The sequence below is a fragment of the Lathyrus oleraceus genome, chromosome 5 (assembly GCF_024323335.1).
Source record: "Lathyrus oleraceus cultivar Zhongwan6 chromosome 5, CAAS_Psat_ZW6_1.0, whole genome shotgun sequence".
In the NCBI taxonomy this organism is placed as follows: Eukaryota; Viridiplantae; Streptophyta; class Magnoliopsida; order Fabales; family Fabaceae; genus Lathyrus; species Lathyrus oleraceus.
In genome coordinates this window covers 587602765-587617964 of record NC_066583.1, presented here as the reverse complement: position 1 = coordinate 587617964, position 15200 = coordinate 587602765, and the positions used below count along the sequence as shown (strand labels likewise).

The following is a 15200-nucleotide window of genomic DNA, read 5'->3' as shown; positions in this document are numbered from 1 at the left end:
GTTATATCATGATTAGTATGGTTAACAACACGTTTTCCCCTTCATATGGGCAAATTATGCTTTCCCCTAAGAAAAAATTGAGATTCAAACTTTTTAATATAAAGATTTTGTTATTATAGACTTTCGTGACATATGACTCACCCATTTTATTTAGATGATGCGCTTATTATTTTTTTTCAATTTCTTTTAGTGTTACATGAAATTATTTTGACCATGCCACTAATTAATTAATAATTTTAAAGAACACAAATCCATAAAAGAATAGATTGGTCAAATGGTAATTGTTGTTCGATTTTTATATATAAATCGGTTAAAACAACTTAATGTCAGAATAAAGGGTTTGTGAGTTTCAAAGAGCACACATTCTGAAAGTCTTTGATTCCCAAAACAACCGAAGTTTCCATTGTTGTGTTTTACCCCTTTCCATTTCTCACACATCAAGCTTTTGTAATGCATTTGCGTATTCCCGAAAACACTGCAACAGGTTAGAAGAATCATTGACCTTAATCTCCATGGCTATGGCGTCTTTTGTTGTACCCGGGATTTCAAGTTCTCAACTTTGTACCCAAAATCAGCTGAAAAGAGCAAGTAAATGGGTTTTCCATGGTGGGGTTTCTGTTACAAGTGTCAAGGTAATGATGCATGTGGTCGATCACAATCAAAGTCAAATGGGTCCTGGTAGTGGTGGTGATGTCTCCCATGGATTGCATAAGGATTTGTGCTCCCTTCCAAGTAGGTTTCTTTCATCTTCTGTTTCTTGTCTACAGTTCACTTTCTTCGAGATTATTACAGTAGTTTATGGGTATTGTTTAAGGAACCTTTTTAAAAGTTTGTGATCATTATTACATTGAATAAGTGTTTGACTATATAATTTATTCAATTTGTGGTGGCTTGATTTGGATTCTTGAATGGATAAATTGTCTTTCTTAGTTTTTGACTTTTTAGTTTGTTTCCAAATGGTTAAGTTGAACTTGCACACTTTTGTGACAATTTACAAAGACCATGGTTGAGTATATAGAGGTGACAAATAATGACATGTTTGTTTTCTCAAAGGTAAAATTGATTTTGCTTCCAAAATTGATTATTGATTCTAGCTGAAGATAGGATATTTAGCAAGACCCTAAGTGTATGTTTGGTTTGGCTTTTGGGAGAGGCAAAAGCAATTCTAGAAGTGTAAAATTGATTTTTGAATGATTTTGAGGTGTTTGGTTCTTCTAGAGTTTAAACATGATTTTTATATTGAAATTGAAATTTACTGTTCAACTAACTTTTACATTAATTTATCCAACATAAATCATTTTACCTTCTACTCACTTTTAGCTAGAATCAATTCATTTCACCGCAGAACCAAACACACACTTTTTGAGTCTAAATGTGATTTTTACACTGAAGTTTGTTGTTCAACTCACTTTTAGATAAATGTATCCAAACATAAATCACTTAACATTCAACTCACTTTTATCCAAAATCAATTCACTCAGAAATGATTCTCGTCACCGTAGAGCCAAACACACACTCAATTTATTGATTAACTATCGAATGAACATGATTAACCACATATTGAAATTTGACGTCAAAATTTGATGTCAATTTTGTGTCAAAGTATATTTCTCTATTTTAAACTGAGAACTCTGTAAATATAATTCAGCCAAAGAGCAAACTAAAGAAAATAGGCATTGTTGCTAATTAGTACTAGTATCAATGAAAGATTTGGATACTATGTTCAAACCTATAGAGAATTAGAAAATCAAAAGGAGGGAACTTTTACTTTATTCTACTTTTTGCTGATATAAGGAAGGAACTTCTTGTTTATTGTTTGTAACACTGAAAATCTAATTTATTCAAATAAAAGGACGGAACTACAGCTTACATATAGTTGCAGAGTAAACACACTTGGTCAAACTGCGTAAACAAACACCGTGTCCATTATTTGCGATTTGTGTTTCTATTTTCTCTTTTTTTACTTTCTAGTTGATGTTCTAACAAAATCATTTAAAGAGCTATGGTATTATGATCAGCTAGTTGTAATCATTTAGCAAGTCATGGGTTCGATTTTTTTTATTGCATTACTGTTTGACCTTATTCACTTCCGTTTTGTCTTTTGCGATGAGTTTTACTGTCAGATATTTGACTTTGCAACTACTCCTTTTGTTACTAATTGTAGGGCCGTTATCCATAACTGACATTGTGTCTGCGTCTGATAATCTTGCCAAAGTTCGAATATCGTATAAGGTATGATACCTGTGTGTGATGTCCGGCACTGTTTGATTTGATGCTCTCGGTTCATTATTATATGCTTCGATTACTGATTTAGGGGATACCAGGATCATACAGCGAGGACGCTGCACTCAAAGCTTACCCCAATTGTGAAACAATCTCATGCAGTGATTTTGAAGAAGCTTTTAAGGTTTGAAATGATATGCAATATTCTTTAACCTAGACTTCATAGAATTATGTATTATTACTTATATTTCGTTTTCGAAATAAAAAATGAAAATATTCTGACAGGCTGTTGAGTTGTGGCTGGCTCACAAAGTTGTGATTCCAATTGAAAATACGTCTGGTGGAAGCATTCATCGGAACTATGATTTACTTCTTCGTCATAGGCTTCATATTATCGGTGAAGTGCAGTTGGCTACTAACCTCTCCCTTCTAGCTCTGCCTGGTGTCAGAAAAGAGCACCTTAAACGCGTTTTAAGTCATTCTCAGGTCACACGGTCTTCGTATTTCTCATTTCTGGCTTTTTTTTAGTCATTTTGGATTTTCTGAGATTTGAGAGCCTTTTTCCTGCAGGCATTTGAATTAAGTGATGCTTTCCTAAATAACTTAGGTGTTAGCCGAGAAAACGTTGGTGATACGGCTGGTGCTGCTCAGGTAATCCATCCATAATGCGGACTTTTAAGATTCTCTTAACGTTTAAGTAGAGAAGAGAATAATTTTTGTTTTGGTTTTCCTTAATGTGCACGTGGGATTAGATTGTAGCTTCAAATGTTCTGTATGATACGGGTGCCATTGCAAGCCTTCGAGCAGCCGAAATCTATGGGCTTAATGTACTTGCAGAAAGTATCCAGGTAAAACCTCTTACCGATCATTTTCATTTTCTCAAAATCTTCAATTGACTGTTAAGAAGAATGCATAGGAGAGGTAAGTAATAAGACGTGAATGTACTATTCTCGATAATTTTCGATGTCTTTTCCAGGACGATTCAGAAATCATCAGTCGATATCTTGTGCTTGCAAGGGATCCAATAATTCCAAAAGCCAATAAGCCTTTTAAGGTGAAAATGAAAACTCATTTTAACCCTTGTCTATATTCACACTTATAGATTCTCTGATTCTCTGGAACCAATATCGTTCTCATTCGTTATTTTTCAGACAAGCATCGTGTTTACACTGGATGAAGGCCCCGGGGTTCTGTTTAAGGTGTTGGCCTTATTTGCATTGAGGGACATAAATTTATCCAAGGTATATATATCTAAGGAAAAATATTTCTTTTGTTAGTCTAACTCGATAGATGATGATTAAAAGACGATTAACAATATCTGCTATGGAATCAGATTGAAAGTCGCCCTCAAAGAAACCGTCCACTAAGAGTCGTTGATGACTCCAACACTGGCAATGCCAAGTGAGTTATGTCGTAAATAATGTGTTTCTCGTATGCTGATGCTAACATTAAAATAACCAATTTTTTTATTCCGCATCGAGTTAGGTACTTTGATTACCTTTTCTATATCGATTTTGAGGCGTCAATGACTGAGCCTCGAGCGCAAACTGCATTAGAACATCTGCAGGTGTGTGTTTTGAGTTTTGACATGTTTTTTATGATTGAAATTCTGCATGAGCTTCAAATCTTTTTCATAAGCTTTTATATCTTGCAAAGTTGGATTCTTGTAATGACTATGTGCTAAAACAATTGTTTGTATGTACAGGAATTTGCCACATTTCTTAGAGTGCTTGGATGCTATCCTATAGATACAACCATATGACTATAGCTATATAGCTATATTCTTTTTATTGGTGAGCTTTCAACGTATTCAAACATGGTAAAGGAGGAATAAGTATTTAAAATCTTCCATATAGAAAAACTTTCATGCTTACTATGTAACGTATGATAAAAATTGTTACACGGACAACTCAAGGCCCAAGATACACATTACAATAGTGTATAATGTTTTCTCAACCAGTAGAGGCTAGATATTAATTTTTTTATCCAAATAACTTAGTTTTTAAAAAAAAATCTCAAAATAACTCACATTTCAAATAATTTTCTAAAGTACCCATTTTGAAGAAAAAAAACTCATCAAAACATTGGTGTCAGACCAATTGGTGACTGCACTCAAATTTTAAAAGGGGACATCAATTAGATTGACTTTTGCACCTAGTACTGTCAATCTAATTGACATTTATGTGCAATGTTATAGTGTTGGCGCCAATTTGTTTGCCACTAGTGTGTGTTGTGTTTTTTTTTATAATAATTGATATCTTATATAAAAGTCGAATTCGGAAATAGTAATACTAATATTAGGTTACGTTTACATAAGAAAACCAACAATACTTCGTTGACCGGGATGATCCAACCGATCTTCGGTTTCACATCCCCTAGCTAACCTAACGAGTGGCCCTGACCCACATTGTTGATTGATCATAGATGTTTGAGGATTTAAGGATCTAGGAACATCACCACCACTTGCAGCAGATTCCATAAGAAGTTCAGTCAATTCCATGAAGTCCTGTGTATGCAATGAAACGTTATCGCCATAGTTGAGTCAGTGATCCATGCCAGAGTAGTTGGGGTGTGTTTGGGTTATTGGGGTGCGACCGGGACGATTGAAGGACGACGTTGGTGTGAATGATTCGTTGGGGAAATGTTGAAATGGTTGTCGTGGTGTTTGGTAGCAATCTGGTGGTATGAGGGACAATTAGTGTTAAATGATCGCGAAGTGTTTTGGCTATGGAGGCTATGGTAGGGTGATGTGTTAGGGGCATATCAATGTCTAGTGTCTTGATAATGATCATCTTGCTGGCGGTGTACAAGGTATGCTCTTGGTATTGTAGTTGAGTGTTTGACATGTTGAAACCGTACGTTTGTCTGTTTGTGGGCCATTAATTTTATTGGGTAATGGGTTGTGAGTAACCGGTCTAGTAATTTTGTGGGGGTTAGATGTTGAACCTTCTTGTGTGTAGTGACTTGACATGGGTCGTACATCCTCGGCGAGAAACTCAAATACAACCAATCTGTATCAAGTCATGTAATTGTGAGTTTGTTTTTCTTCGGTTGACATCACAACGTCACTTAAGACATGGTCATGTCGGTGCTTCCATTTTTGACACTCAGATTTAGCGAAGCCTTGCCAAGGGTTAAAGTTCCATTTTCGACACTCAGATTTAGTGAAGCCTTGTCAGGGGATCTGGGATGTGCCGAAGCATGTCGAATAACAATTTAACACGGTCACTATGATGCATCTCCACAATGGTGAACCTGTTGATCAGTGTGCATGCAGTCCAAACAACTCCATCTTGTTCGTTGATTTAATGTTCATGATCCAAGTTTAGATATGGACACCAAATGAACTGAAGATGAAAAATATATTAGATTATAAATTGAGTGATATTAAAAACAAGTTATTACGAATTAATTCGATTAATGGTAATACATCTGTTGATCTAAGGTGATCCAAGAGATTGTGATACTGGGTAATACAATGTCTAGTACATCTGTTGTAACTCATATCACGAGTCAGCCATCTGCACAAAAAAGTAAATATATTATTTTGAGATAATAAGTAAAGTAAGCAAATATAGTTAATGTTAAAAACTAACATTTGTGCGTACGAGAATGTGAACGGGTTGTGGTTGACGAGCGCTAGGGACGGTAGTCTGGACCCACCTCATGCTTGGAGTAAAATAGCGCATCCAAAAAATATAGATGCGTCTTTGTGTGCATTTTTACACAAAGAGCTATATAGATAAGCCAAACAAGCGGACCCTTAACTATAACTTCTTATTTTATCTACATGTCTTAATAAGGATAAATATAACATGCATACTATAATCACTATCTTCGAGAAATAAAAACAAACCAATTAAAAGCAAAATGTAACACCTAGTTTTTATTATTCGAGTTTGTTTGATAGAATTTTTATCTAATTATAAAGTGTTGTAATATACCTTAAGACGCGAAAGCAATATACCTTGACCGCTCGAGTTATCATCTAACAAGTCAACACCCAAGAATTTCATGCAAATTGAATTTTTGTAGTTGGTTTTTTCGTTTACCGTCTTACCCTCGATAGGTAGCACCAATAACATGTACACGTCTTCTAACGTTACGGTACATTCACCGATTGGAAACCAGAAAATGCGTGTCTCGAGACAATATCTTTCACATAAAGCTAGTATAAACTTATTATCAACCGACCAAGACATGATTTTACTAACATGTCGAAAACTGGCGAGGTCGATATAAGGTTGAATCAACTCGTCGATGGCAACAAATTCGTGGACACGACTACGAAACTTAGAAACATCCTAAAAAAAGAAAATAAGTTTTTTCCTAAAAAAATGCATTAGAAAAATATAAGTATGTTTTTTAATAAACACTTACCTAAGTCGCAATGTTGACGATATTTCTTTAGTGCAATTCATCCATAATCAGTAGAGACATTTTTTACGCAATGAGAAATATGAATTGAAATGTTGGTTATTGATGAAAATATGAGAGATAAGTCGTGTTGCTGATGAAAAATGGATATACAACCTATGTCTATTTATAAGGAACACTTAAATGCTAGAACTAAATGTGGTGTCATCTCAATTGGCGACCATATTCAAAATTTATGTGCTAGTGCCAAATTGACTGACGATTTCATAGGTTGACAGGATTCCTATAGGCTGCATGGCTATGACGTGGCAGAATTCTTCCATGCATGGTCTTGTCACATGGGCTTTGTAGAGTGCAACCTTGAGATTCTACACTCTACAAAGCTTATGTGACAAGACCATGCATGAAAGATTCCTGCCACGCCATAAGCATGCAGACCATGGGAATCCTGTCACTTGACAACTTATGAAATCTCCAGTCGGTTTGGCGCTAACACATAACTTTTGAATGTGGTTGCCAATTGAGATGACGCCACATTTAATTCTAGCATGATGCCTATTACATGTTGTCCCTATAAATAGACACATGTTGTGTATCCATTTTTCATCAGCAACACTACTTATCTCTCATATTTTCATCAGTAACCAACATTTCAATTCATATTTTTCATTGCGTAAAAAATGTCCCTACTGATTATTGGTGAATTGCACAGAAGAACTGTCGTTAACATTGCGATTTATGTAAGTGTTTATGAAAAAACATATTTTCTTATATTTTTCTAACATTTTTTTATGAAAAAACTTTTTTTAGGTTTCGTACCCGTGTCCACGAATTTGTTGCCATCGACGAGTTGATTCAACCTTATGTCGACCTCATCGATTTTGGACATGTTAGCAAAATCATGTCTTGGTCGGTTGATAATAAGTTTATACTAGCTTTAGGTGAAAGATGGCGTCCCGAGACACAAACTTTCTGATTTCCAACGGGTGAATATACCATAATGTTAGAAGACGTCTACATGTTATTGGGGCTGCTTATCGAGGGTAAGGCGGTAAATGGAACAACCAACTACGCAAATTCAATTTGCATGGAACTCTTGGGTGTTGCCTTGTTAGATGATAACTCGAGAGGTCAAGGTATATTGCTTTAGCGCCTTGAGGTATATTACAACAGTTTACAATTAGATGAAATTCTATCAAACAAGCTCGAATAATAAAAACCAGGTGTTATATTATATTTTTAATTGATTTATTTTTATTTTCTGAAGGTAGTGGTTCTAGTATGTATGTTATGTATTTATCCTTATTAAGACATGTAGATAAAATAAGAAGTTATAGTTGGGGGTCCGCTTGTTTGGCTTATCTGTACAACTCTTTGTGTAAAAATGCACACAAAGAAACATCTACATTTTCTGGATGCACTGTTTTGCTCCAAGCACGGGGTTGGTCCAGACTACCGTCTCTATCGCCTGTCAACCACAAGTCGTTCACATTCCCGTACGTACAAAAGTAAGTTCTTAACGTTAACTATATTTACTTACTTTACCGATTATTATTTCTAAATAATATATTTACTTTTTTGGGGCAGATGGTCGGCTCGTGGTATGAATTTGAACAGATTCCTAGACACTATATTACTCAGTATCACAATCTCTTGGATCACCTTAGACCATCAAATGTATTGCCAATAATCGAATTAATTCGTAATAATTTATTTTTAATATCACCCATTTTATCATCTAATATATTTTTCCTCTTAAGCTCATTTGGCGTCCATATCTAAACTTGGATGATGAACATGAAATCAACGAACAAGATGCATCTGGTTGGATTGCATGCACACCGACACGACGATGTTTTAAGTGATGATGTGATACCAACCAAAGAAAAACCAACTCATAGTTATATGGCTTGGTACATATCAGTTGAATTTGAGTTTCTCGTCGAGGATATGTACCTATACGACCCACGCCAAGTCACTTACACACAAAAAGGTTGAACATCTAATCCCCACAAAATTACCAGACTGGTTACTCACAACTCCATACCCAACAAAATTATCAGCCAACAAACAGACAAACCTACGACCTTAACATGTCAAACACCCAACCATAATACCAAAGGCATACCCTGTACCACCACCACCAAGATGATTATTATCAAGACACTCAACATCGATATGTCCCTAACACATCATCCTACCATAGCCAAAACACTCAGCGATCATTTAACACCAACTGTCCCTTCTACTATAGTCAAGAAGCCCAAACATCACAAAACCAAAACATAACAACTAGATGGCTACCAAACATCGCGATAACCATTTCAACTTTTCCCCAACAAATCATTCACACCAATGTCGCCCTTTAATCATCTCAGGGGCACCCTAATAACCCAAACACACCCCAACTACTCTGAAAAGGGTCACGAACTCAGCTATGGCGATAACGCTTCATTGCATTCACACGACTTCATGGAATTGACTGAACTTCTTAGGGAATCTGCTGCAGGTGGTGGTCATGTTCCTGGATCCTCAAACACCTGTGGTGAATCAACAACGCGGGCTAGAGCCACGCGTTAAGGTAGCTAGGGGATATGGAACCTGAGGTCGGTTGGGTCATCCTGGTTAACGACATCTGTGTTTTTGGTTTTCGTATGTAAACGTAAACTAATATTAATATTTTCGATTTCAACTTTTACATAAAATATCAATTATTATAAAAAAAACATAACCCACACAGGTGTCAAGCCAATTGGCGCCAGCACTATAACCTTACACATAGTCGCCAATCAGATTGACAACACTAGGTGCAAAAGTCAATCCAATTGGCGTCTCTTCTTAAAATCCGAGTGAAGTCGTCAATTGGTCTGTCACTAATGCTTTGACGAGTTTTTTTTGAAAATTCGAGTAGTTTGAGAAATTATCTGAAATGAGTTATTTTGGGATTTTTTTTTAAACTGGATTATTTAAGTAAAAAAATCTAAAAATTATTGTATTTTATTGCAAAAAAAAATAGTATCACCATTATTAATTGCGTGTTTTAAAATATATATTAAATTATGATTGAATCAAACAATCATATTAAATAATAAATACATGGTAATTTCTTTATTATAAAAAATAGTGAATAAAAATAATTGTTTTAATTGCGTGTTTTAAAAAATGATGTTATGATTTGATTAAAATTTGGTTTCTATAGTTATTAACATCATCAAAAATATTAATAACAATAAAAAATTTTAATTGGCAAATCAAATTAAATATTAAAATTGGTAATGAAATATTTGAATACCAATATTTTTTAAACAAAATTTTGATGGATAAAAAATAAAGATTTTTCTTAAAATAACCACTATTTTTAAAATAATACATAAATAATCAACTTTTAAAATTAATTACCAATATAACCAAATTTTCAAACAAAAAAAAATTATCCGCCTAAAACACTTGTCATGCCGAATTGCGCATGCATTTGCTAGTTGCACTAAGGCATTATGCATAGCGGCTACTGCATGCACCACAAACCAATGCAATTGGTGTATGCTTTGTCGTGTTGCACTCTGGCGCATGCATGCATCACTTGGTGCATGCGTTACTCCATGTGGCTACTGCTTTTTTTACACCTCTATAAATACAATATCTCCTACCATTATTTTTCACACTTCTTCTTACCATCTCCTTCCATTTTTCTTCAAAATGTCTTCATATATGTGTCTTTATATTCACAAGAGAAATGATGATTTAATTTATTCGGCAGTAAAACCTCCGATGAAGATTCGACTATGGAATATAGAGACGTTCAAACTTCTTAACATGACCTTGATCAGTTAGTTAAATGGAGACATTGCAGAGGATGAAAAGATCAGAAAAATTCAAAGGCTTTATACCACATTTAACCAAAATGGAGAAGTTCGTTTCTGGGTGAATGTTAAAATTGACATAGATGTTCACAGGATGATGTATAGTTCCCACAAAATTGTTTTGATGATTGTAATCACATATTTATGTTGTTTAGTTGTATTTGTTTGTGTTGTTTTATTATTATAGTTGTTTGTGTTGTTGTTTAGTTGTTGTTTAAATTATTGTTTAGTTGTTGTTTTCAAGTTATTGTAACTGAATGTTATGATATTTATGAAATGAAAGTTGTTTTTAATATAAAGCAAAATAGTTACATTTAAAATTATGTTGTTGTGTTTGGTCTAACACTGAAACAGTTTGTACGATTATGTCCGGGCTGACAACATGAACTACGAGGGCTATTTGGGTGACCCTTTTTCTTTCTTCGCATTATTTCATTGTGCCAGAGTATGTCCCCTTGATATGCAGACCGATAATCTTCTTTTGCTACCCCCGAAAAGCTAAGGTTGTAAACATTTCATAGGTTTATGACTTTGTAAACAACAGATAGTAAGTTGGAAGGATCTTGTCGAACCTTTAAACATGTTGCTATGACATGGGAGCAGAGCATACGAAAGGCTTTGAACTTTCTGCAGTCGCACCAACCTCTATCTAGTTCCACTCGATAGTGTCCATTCGATCTCCCTTCATTGTGATCCATTGACTCAACAACACTGAACCAACCTTTAATACGGTCAAACACTATGACCACACGTGTCTTAACTTTGGCAACTTCCTCCTTAATGAATTTCATTGAAGCATCACTAAACAACTTTCCAATTGTAACATTGAATCCCATTTTGAACGTCTGATCTCAAACAGCGCCCTTAGCCTAAAATATATTGCTCGCATTAAAGTGGTTATTGGTAGAATTCATATGCCTTTGAAGACATAGATAATTGATCCCACGAGATTTGTTGCCATGTGGCCCCATCGTTGACTATTGTCGTATGCTCGAGTCCACTTCTCCAATGGAATATTTGTTAGATGCCCAAAAGTGCTTATTTGAGCTATCAAATGTGGGCATCTTTCACTCCTTTTTGTTGCTAAAGCGTTCGAAACCGCCTTTGTTTTAGATGAATCGCAATACAATGTTAAACGATCTTGGTACCTTTGATTTGTGCGTTATTGTGCAGGAATTAAGCATGAAATAATAGAAAATGAAGGCATAAGAAAGTTGGCAAAGGGACCAAGAGAAGAAAGCATTCATCAGCACGCTCGCTAGGCGAGTGCTGTGGCGAAGTGCTCGCTAGGCGAGCACCCAACGAGCATCCAACGAACATCTCCAGTATTTTACAGTAGCAAACATCAACAAACTCGCTAGGCGAGCAGCCAGCGAAGGTGGTAGCGAACACGCCCAGACTTGGTCAAAAGCGCAGCCAGCACTCACTCGCTAGGCGAGCCATTAGCGAGCTCCCAGCGAGCAATTCCAGTAGCAAAACCTCCTAAGCTCGCTGGAGCGAAGGTTGAAGCGTGGGCTTCGCCTAGCGAAGGTTTTGTTCGCCTAGCGAACATGCAAATCTGGCAAAGGATATTTCTCAGGGCGCAGGTGCCTCTGGTGCCTATTTTAGGGGCTCGCTAGGCGAACCATTCTGCTCGCCTAGCGAGCATGACAACTCAGTAGCAGCACTATAAGTAGCAGGGGCTACTTTTTGGAGCCATACTTTTACACTTCCATACTTTGTACTTTTTTTAGATATTTTCAGCATTGCTCTAGAGATATTTTGTAACCTAGAAACCCATTTTTCTTCATCTCTTAACATTATTCTACAAAAAGAAGGTGGATTCCCATCCAATCTCGATTCTTCGACTTGGATGTTGATCAACCTTCAACCGAGACTTGTTGTGCAAGCCACCATGAAAATGAGTGGCTAAGTTCTTCATTTTGTCAAGGTTAGATGTAGATGATCATTAGCTTTGTGTGTAAATGGGATGATCTTCATTTGTAAACTCTTTAATGATGAATATATGGTGAAAACTTTGTTTTATTGAAAACTCTTTGTGTTGGTTTATGACCGAGAGATGTTTACCAACTCTTTACCTAGGTTTTCATCCAATCTTGTTTGTTAGCTAGAGATAGTAATGAATGATTTTGTTCACTATAAGGTTGAACCAAAAAGTTGTCATTTTGATAGATTGTGTTAGAGATAAACAATGGATCAAAATGGGAAAACCCACAATGTGTGTTAGAGATAAACACATTGGGAGGACTTTGTGAAATAGTTTGTCATCTAAAGGAGTTTATAAGTTTTGTTGATCGAACATATACATGCAAAGTGATCGTCGAACCCTAACTTTGACAATATTTCTCAAATAGAAAAAACCAAAACTTTTACCGCATTTTATTACACTTTTATGCAAGATACTGTGACTAAAACCAAAACCCCCTTGTTACTACGAGTTAAGAATTGAAACAACTGTCGAACGGCGGCGATATCTCACAATCCCTGTGGAGACGATAACAAAAACCCGACACTTAAAACTACACTCAACAAAATGGCGCCGTTGCGCATATCACTCGAGTTTGTTGTATAAAGAAAAGGTAAAAAAATATCATGACAAAAAGCTTCGAAAGAAGGATTTTGTGTAAGAACAAAAATTGTTCTACAACAGATTCCATGATTTTGATGATAACAAAGGATGAAACCAAAAATGGCACCCTAACGAAAAGTTTCTAAGTGTGCAGGGTTCTAAGGAAAGAAGGAAGAGATCTGATGACGTCATCAGATACAGAACTATATCAGATACAAAACAACAGAATATCAGAAGCATCTGAAGTAGAAACACGCTCAAGATGTTCTAACTCTGAGCAAAACAGCAGAATATCAGAAGCATCTAAAGAAGAAGTGCACTCTAGAGATTCTGACTCTGAACAACGGTATATCATTCCAGAAGCTCTCAGCGTCATCTGAAGACATCATCAGAAGCTCCGAATCAACACAGGAAGATTCCAAGATTCCCAGAGTCACGCAGACTTTGATAATGAATTTCCTAATACAGAAAGAGTAACGTTAACTTCAAATTCAAATGGAAAGGAACTATATTTGGAAAGAAGTTATTCGGGGAGACAAAGTTGTTTTGGCAAGAAACAACAGAAGTTATGGCATTAATTCCTATTCAAGACAAATTATCTGCCATCAATTTCAACGGTCCTTTCACTCCTATATAAAGGACAGCAATTCACATTGAGAGGCGCGTAAGCATACACTGAAACATTCTCTCTCTCTCTCTCAACATTTCACAAAGCTTTTGCTTAGAACGTGAAACACTCTTTTGTTCTTATTGTTGTAATATTTGCTTATCCTAGAAGCACTCTAGATTACATAGTCTTTTATCTATTGTTTTATTTCCTCAAGTGACTATGCGCAGTCTGTATACTTGAGAGGACTAGGAGATCCTTCTCTTAGACGTTGGTTGTAAACAATCTTTCAAGATTAGTGGATTAAGTCCTTGTTGAAGGCGAAATCACCTCGGCCGGGTGGACTGGAGTAGCTTTGTGTTATAAGCGAACCAGTATAAATTCCTTGTGTGGTCTTTATTTTGAAAAAACGCTTATTTTCCAAAAACAATTCAAACCCCCCTTTCTTGTTTTTCTCACCTTCAATTGGTATCAGAGCTCCGGCTCTGTTATTGATTTTCTAATCAAATGCTTAACAGTGTAGAGAGATCCAGAACGAGAAAAACTATGGCCCACACAAATGAAAGAGACAGTTACAATGCTAAGCCTCCTGTTTTTGATGGAGAGAAATTCGACTACTGGAAAGATAGAATTGAAAGTTTCTTTCTGGGTTATGATGCTGATCTCTGGGACATTGTCACAGATGGATACACACCTCCAGTCTCAGAAAACGGAGTTGAAGTTCCCAGAAGTAAGATGTCAGAAGATCAGAAGCGTGTCTTCAAAAATCACCACAAGGCCAGAACCATACTTCTCAATGCTATATCTTACAACGAGTATGAAAAGATCACCAACAGAGAAACAGCCAAAGACATACTTGACTCTCTGAAGATGACTCATGAAGGAAACTCCCAAGTCAAAGAGACAAAGGCTCTGGCGCTTATCCAGAAATATGAAGCTTTCAAAATGGAAGATGACGAAGCCATAGAGGTAATGTTCTCTAGATTCCAAACTCTAATTGCAGGTCTCAAAGTTCTAGACAAAGGATACACAACCGCAAACCACGTCAAAAAGATAGTCAGAAGTTTGCCAAAGAAGTGGAGACCCATGGTTACTGCCTTGAAGCTGTCAAAGGATCTGAACAATATCAGTCTTGAAGAACTTGTCAGTTCCCTCAGAAGCCATGAGATAGAACTAGAGGAAGATGAGCCTCAGAAAAAGAACAAGTCTGTAGCATTAAAGTCCAGATCTGAAAGACGCAAATCTGACAGAACCAAAGCTCTCCAAGCAGAAACTGAAGACGCTGATGACTCTGAACCAGAAGATTCTGATGATGAAGAAGAATTGTCCCTCCTGACCAGAAGAGTTAAACAACTCTGGAAAAAGAGGAACAACAACTTCAGAAGACCAAGACCCAGAGGGGATCGATCAGAATCAACCTTAAAAGGTAAAACTAACAAAGATATTACTTGTTATGAATGTAAAGAAACAGGTCACTACAGGAATGAATGCCCCAAGCTAAAAAAAGACAATCCCAGAAAAGAAAGTTTCAAGAAAAATACCTTCAGGACAAAGAAAGGACTAA

At 36.1% G+C, this 15200-nt stretch overlaps 1 protein-coding gene across 3 annotated transcripts; it reads left to right on the top strand.

Annotated features, from left to right (window-relative positions):
- The first annotated feature begins 288 nt into the window (after positions 1–288).
- LOC127086727 (arogenate dehydratase/prephenate dehydratase 1, chloroplastic) lies at positions 289–10625 on the top strand. Of its 3 annotated transcripts, none has more exons than XM_051027521.1 (12): positions 289–732; positions 2165–2232; positions 2315–2407; positions 2509–2709; positions 2794–2874; positions 2976–3071; positions 3200–3277; positions 3375–3464; positions 3557–3624; positions 3709–3790; positions 3929–4016; positions 10358–10625. In XM_051027521.1, the coding sequence occupies exons 1-11, from the start codon at positions 513–515 to the stop codon at positions 3983–3985; spliced, it is 1134 nt and encodes a 377-aa protein (XP_050883478.1). In that variant the 5' UTR covers positions 289–512; the 3' UTR covers positions 3986–4016; positions 10358–10625. The 3 variants fall into 3 exon arrangements, with proteins under 3 accessions (XP_050883478.1, XP_050883479.1, XP_050883477.1); XM_051027522.1 differs by lacking the exon at positions 10358–10625 and adding an exon at positions 4648–8329; XM_051027520.1 differs by lacking the exon at positions 10358–10625 and having other exon boundaries at positions 3929–4182.
- The last annotated feature ends 4575 nt before the right edge of the window (positions 10626–15200 follow it).